This window comes from Amblyomma maculatum, chromosome 10, assembly GCF_055883805.1.
Source record: "Amblyomma maculatum isolate TAMU_Amacu chromosome 10, ASM5588380v1, whole genome shotgun sequence".
NCBI classification, from domain to species: domain Eukaryota; kingdom Metazoa; phylum Arthropoda; class Arachnida; order Ixodida; family Ixodidae; genus Amblyomma; species Amblyomma maculatum.
The window spans coordinates 105,767,037-105,773,045 of NC_139353.1; the positions used below are offsets into that span (position 1 = coordinate 105,767,037).

The 6,009-nt window shown below is 54.6% G+C and overlaps 1 protein-coding gene across 1 annotated transcript; it reads right to left on the reverse strand.

The window, feature by feature from the left end:
- Positions 1-3,454: 3,454 nt before the first annotated feature.
- LOC146177192 (uncharacterized) lies at positions 3,455-4,693 on the reverse strand. Its single transcript, XM_084581104.1, has one exon. The coding sequence runs from the start codon at positions 4,506-4,508 to the stop codon at positions 3,468-3,470; it is 1,041 nt and encodes a 346-aa protein (XP_084437230.1). The 5' UTR covers positions 4,509-4,693; the 3' UTR covers positions 3,455-3,467.
- Between the last annotated feature and the right edge of the window lie 1,316 nt (positions 4,694-6,009).

The following is a 6,009-nucleotide window of genomic DNA, read 5'->3' on the forward strand; positions in this document are numbered from 1 at the left end:
CTATTAACCTTAGCCCCACTCGCCTTACAGTACACCTCCATGACATCCAGAACGGAGGAAACAGAAGCCTCATCCGGGACGACAATGGTTAGGTCATCTGCATAGGCAAAGATGGGAGCTGGTGGAGAACCTGGCGGGAGCGGAAAGCGAGCTATGCGACTGTCTCGAGAGAGCCTTTGTAACAGGGGTTCAAATGCGAGCACGTAGAGGGCAGGAGATAGGGGGCATCCCTGCCTGACTCCACGGCCCACGTCAAAAACTTCAGAGGTGCGTCCTAGCACAGTAACGGCTGAAACTGGCCTGGTATATAGAGCTCTGACCATGCGCTGGAAATCAGAGTCTATACCAGCTTCCTCCAGGACTTGGAATAAGTAGGGATGACTAACAACATCAAAAGCCTTCTCCTGATCAAACGAACAAAGAATACCCTGAAGATTTCTATGTTGAGCCCAGAGGAAAAGGTCCCTAAGGGCAAAACCGTGAAGCTGAGTGGAACGACCAGGAACACTACAAGCCTGATATGGACCTATAATGTCTGGAAGAAAAGAAGTTAACCGAGAGGACAGGCACTTGGCTATGAGCTTGTAGTCGACGTTCAGGAGCGTGATGGGACGCCAGGCTCGTAGGTCAGTGCGTCTCGACTCATCCTTACAAAGGAGAGTGATCCGCCCTTCCCTCTGAGTACCTGAGAGCGTCCCCTCACCCAGGAGCCTGTTTACAAGAGCGGTGAAAGGCTTCCCGAGCTGCTTCCAGAACTTGACATAAAACTCAACAGTCAGGCCGTCCGAACCTGGGCTACGATTTCTGTGGAACGATTTGAGCGCCGCTTCTAATTCTGTCTCATCCAAGGGAGCTCCTGATAGGTGATATGGTTTGGAGGGGGATTCAAGTGGAAAAGTAGCTGTGGTTGGAGCTGGAGCCTGATATAGGACGGAATAAAACTGCCGTGCTGCTTTAAGAACAGCATCCGGAGTGTTGGAGATGGACCCCGTAACCGGGTCTACCAATTCAGTGAGGGAAGTCTCTGTGCGCGCTAAGCGGCGTCGGAGGAGGTGTCTGCTGCACCAATGTTCCCTCTCCCACCGCTCAGCTCGCGCCATAGCCCTAAGACCATCCCAGCGTTGCTGGAGCAATTTTCGGAGCCGGATGCGCTGCGAGGCGAGTGCTTCGGTGACCCCTTGGCCAGCAGAAAGAGGCTTAGAAAGCAGGAGGATGACATCAGAGACAAGGGTGATCTCCTGCCGTTCCTCACGTGCCCGCCTCATTCCCGCTGCCTTGAAACAGTCACGCACATCTGCCTTAATGCCATCCCATCCGACACCGTCTAAGCCTAGGTTGGACTGCAGAGAGTTTCGAAGAATACCAGAGACCTCCTTAACAACCTCCTGGTCCTCTAAAAGCCGCGAGTTGAGGCGCCAGGTCCCCTTCTCGCGAGGGACCAGGATCCCATCACTGAAGCGAAGGATGACACACTTGTGATCGCTCAACGCGGAGGGGACCGACCACATGGAGTGCATGCCGGAGGCTAGTGTTGGAGAGACGTAGAAGCGGTCTAGCCTGCTCTGAAGGCGCCTCCCAGTCCAAGTCATCCCTGACTGTCCTGAGCGGAGCACCTTCCAGGCATCAACCAAATCTAGCTCCTCGACCAGCTCCCTAAGTGCACGCGCCCCCTGCCTATCCCTCTCCTTGGGCGGAGTGCCTCGAAAAGAGAGGCGATCCGCCCTGTCAAGGACACAGTTGAAATCACCCACTAGAACTATCTTGGATGGACCTATTAGCTGGGAGTCAAGGTGCTTGTAGAAGGCACCCAGATCACGACCTCTGTTCGGAGCATAAATGTTAACTATGCGAATGCCAGAATCAAGGTCTACAGACAGGACGCGGCCCTCAGCATCCCTGGAGTGGCGCAAAACCGAGCCGCGGAAGCGTGGCATAAGGATAATACCAACGCCGCGGGAACCCGACGCACCATAGCTCCAGTAAGACCTGGTGCCAAATGTTCTGTCAAAGCTCCTGATCTGGCCAAGGCGATGGATGTCGGTCTCTTGCAAGACCAAAATATCTATGTTTTTAGAGCTAGCAAGCTGAAGGATCTCAGCTTGCTTGGGACGACGGGACATGCCACGACAGTTAAAAGTAGCTAATGTGAGTAGCTAATGTGAGTGATGCCATGATGAATTGAGAAAGAAGCTGCCTAGAAACCTAATAAACGGAAAAGAAAACCCGCGAAAGGCGGAACTATCGGAGCAAGAGACCTGGAAAAATAAACACCCTATTGAGAACCTGGGGCTGCCCCAACCTGACGGTCGGGGGGGGACTCCTCTTTAGCAGAGGAGTCGGAAGTGGAGGGGGAAGGAGACGAGGACGAGGAGGAACTGGAACGCTGAGAGCATTCGCAGTCAACCACGCCACAGAAGGAGCAAGCGGACCTTACGGACGGTGAGGACGGGGGGGGGAAGCTCTGCCTCATCGGCCTCAGCAAAACACTCACAACCCTTACCCTTACATAGCAAACAGGGAGCTAGCTCAATGGGAGGAGAAATAGAATGCTGCCTCTCACCAATGCTGACTTCCTGCTCCATGTCTGAACCTTCGTCCTGGCTGGAAGATGTCGCGCCAGGTTCCTCGTCCCCGTCGGAGGGGCTCCGTGCCACCGCCACGACCACCCGCTTGGCAGCAGGCCGTCCGGTCTTAGCCTGGGAGGAGGTACCCTCGGAGTCGGTGTCGATCTCCGCTCCTTCTTGTTTTTGCGCGCGCTTCCTGCGCCGCTTCGTCTTTACCGCCACAAACCCCGCGTCGATAGCGGCGGTTTGTGTCGGCTCAGCAGCCGGGACCGCCGCAGTTCACATGTTGGCGCTACTTTTAGTTTATTGAGGGGCTTTAGTGAGAGCGGGCGCGCACGAGCTCGCCGGAGCGAGCGCCGCACACACCCGCCCCCACCGAGAGCTGAAAGGCGACTGACGCGAGAGGAAGCGCGCCTGGTCGGGAGGCAACGGAGCGTGCGGCCGCTCCCTTCAGAGGCGAGCGACGAACAGCGAGCGCGCGCGAAGATTAAAGGAATACTTACAGAACGCATGCGGCGAATCCGATATCTTTAATCAGCATTTTGCGTTGCTTTTAGCTGCCTATTTCTGCGACGCATTATAATTTTTTTTTTTTTTTTTTTTTTTGCGGAAGAGCCGACGGCCGAATGACCGGCGCGCGGACCTATGGGGAGCGCAAGAGCTGATTGGCTCGTTGAGAGCGCCAATCCCCGAGGGGCGAGGGAGGTCGCCAGAATGCTGGAGCCGGCGTAAAGCGGGCTGAGAGCACGCGTTGGGACGCGTGGTAGAGGCACAAGGTGTGCATTTCAGTTGGAAATAGATGAGTAGGACAGAGAATAGTAAGACAAAGTAGAAAATACAAAAAAAAACAAAAAAAAAAACAGTAGGATAGATTTTTAAAAAAAAAAAAAGGTAAACATGGCTTTACAGCCGCGCAAGAATGCGCGCGTCCTCGGCGAATTTGAGGACATAGCCGTGTACGCGTCGCGTTTTTTCTCGCGATGCCTTAGGGAATAAAATATCGTTTGAGGAAGCCGACGGCATCCCGAGTTTGCCGAGGGCATCCTGAAGAGTACGCCTGTGTGCGTCCAGTGCGGGACAATCACATAGCAGATGCGAGAGTGTTTCCACTGCTCCGCAATCCTGACATAGAGCGGAGCCGATTCCCCGTAGTCTGCTCAGGCGCTCTGCCGTCCAAACACATCCAATTCGCATCTTGAGGATGCTCGATCGCTCAGTGGCGTCGTAATCCGCGTGATGCAGGACCCGTGGCGCATTGCCTGAGGCGACGCGGCTATCAGGGTGCTTCTGTTTGGCCCTGTAGAATATGCTTAGACGCGCCACATCAAAGCGTGTGATCGCGTTAGAATCGGGGGCATTGCTGTTATGCGCCCGTTTGGCCAGTTCGTCTGCTGCTTCGTTGCCTGCAATCCCAACGTGGGAGGGGAGCCATTGCAGGCAGACGCTTTTGCCGTAGGCTTCCGCTGCGCGGATTTTCGCCTCCAGTGAGCGAGTTGCTGGCAGTGGCCTGTCATTCTTCAGCTGCATAAGAGCAGCGCGAGAATCTGTTAGGATGGCAGCGTCGCTAATATCCTGTCTTTCGAGGATAATATCCGCCGCCAAATGCAGGGCCGCTAGCTCTGCAATTGTGGAGGACGCGCGATAGGGGATTTTGCACTGCCTGCTCAAGTTTAGAGCTGGGACAATGCACGCCGCTGTTGCAGAAGCGCCGTCGCGCGAGACGGAACCGTCGGTGTATAGAAGCGTTTTACCGCTGAATTCCTCGTAGATTATTGCCGCGGTTTCCTGCCTTAAAGCGCAGACAGGGGTGCTGCGCTTGCTCTTAATGCCCGGAATGCTGAGCCTGACATTCAGGGAGCAGTAGCGATGCGGTGGTGTGGGCATGGGAGCTCGGGGAGGAGGCTCAGCAATGTGTGCGTCGAAGAGGTTAAGCACGCGCCCCATCTTGGACTCTGGCGCCGCTTTGAGGCGCGCTATAAGGGGCCCTGTTCCAGGCGCCCTTCTAATGCGTTCGATTGCGTTCAGTGCCGCGCGTTCCGCTCGCAAAGAAACTGGCCACGCCGCTGCCTCAGCATAGGTTGCCGCGACTTGGGAATAGCTGGGGAGCCGCAAAAAACGCCTGATAGCGCTGCGGTGGTCGCCGTCTATGGAATCCCATAGTCGTGGGCGAATGTCTAAGTACGGGAGAGCGTAAAGAAACTTGGCTACGGCGATGCCCTCATAAAAGCGAAGAGCCAGCAGAGGGGAGCAGCCGTCGCCTTTGGCCATGAGTTTAGAGGCTGCCGCGAGAACTTGCCCGGCCTCCTTCCTAAGTTGTTTAACCGCTGGTTGCCAATTTAGTAGGTAGTCGAATGTCAGGCCAAGGTATTTGGCTGTTTTCTTCCATGAAATAGCCTCTCCGTTTAGCTGGAGGGGGGGAATAAGGCTTCTTGCTGCAGAGCGTGGTTGGAAGACCAGAGCTACCGTTTTGTTGACAGATAGTGCCAGCCCGACAAATTTAAGGAAGTCTTGTGTTATATTGAGAGCATGTTGCAAATTTGCTCGAACGGTTCGCCCTTGGAGCGTGGGGCCGCGGCAAAAAAGTGCAATATCGTCGGCGTATAAACATACGCGAACTGGAGATGTGCAAATACTCGGTATAAGTGAGGGGAGTTTAGCCATGACTAAATTAAATAAAAACGGGCTGAGTACGCATGCCTTGCGGCACACCAGCAGTGATCGGACGGGGAGCGCTGAAATGTCCGCCGGCCTTGACACGAAATGTGCGCCCAGAAAGAAAAGCCTTTACAAAGTTGTACAGATTGCCCGTCACGCCCATTGAACGCACTGCCGCGAGTATGGACTCATGTGACAGGCAGTCGAAGGCACTCTGTACATCCAATAATAAGAGGTAGGCGGCCTCCTTATTATGTTTCGCCTGCTCCAAAAAAGCCGCAACATCTGCGATGGCGTCGATAGTAGAGCGGGAATTTCGGAATCCGCTCTGCTCCGGTGCGAGGGCTTGGGTTGCGTCTGCGATCCATTGCAGTCTTTTGAGCGCCATTGCTTCCATGACTTTGCAAGGTGCACATGTGAGCGAGACAGGTCTATATGCCTTTAAATTATTCGTCGGCTTCCCTTTCTTATGAATCGGTATGACAGTTGCTGTTAGCCACATTTCAGGAAGGTTGCCGTCCCTAAATATGGCATTATAGCTGCTGAGCAAACGGTACCGTTCATTGGTGTCCAGGTTTTTTAGCATTTGATACGTGACGCCGTCGGGACCCGGCGCACTTCTAGTTTTCTTCCCCGCGATACAGGCCTCGAGTTCCCGCATTGAGAATTGCTCTGTGCATAGTGCTAGAACACCGGGTGCGAGATGGGCTGGGACAATAGTGAGCACTGGTGGCGACGGTGTCGTCGTTGACTGCCCACTCCTAGCGCCTAGAAAGCTGTCAGCTAGGAC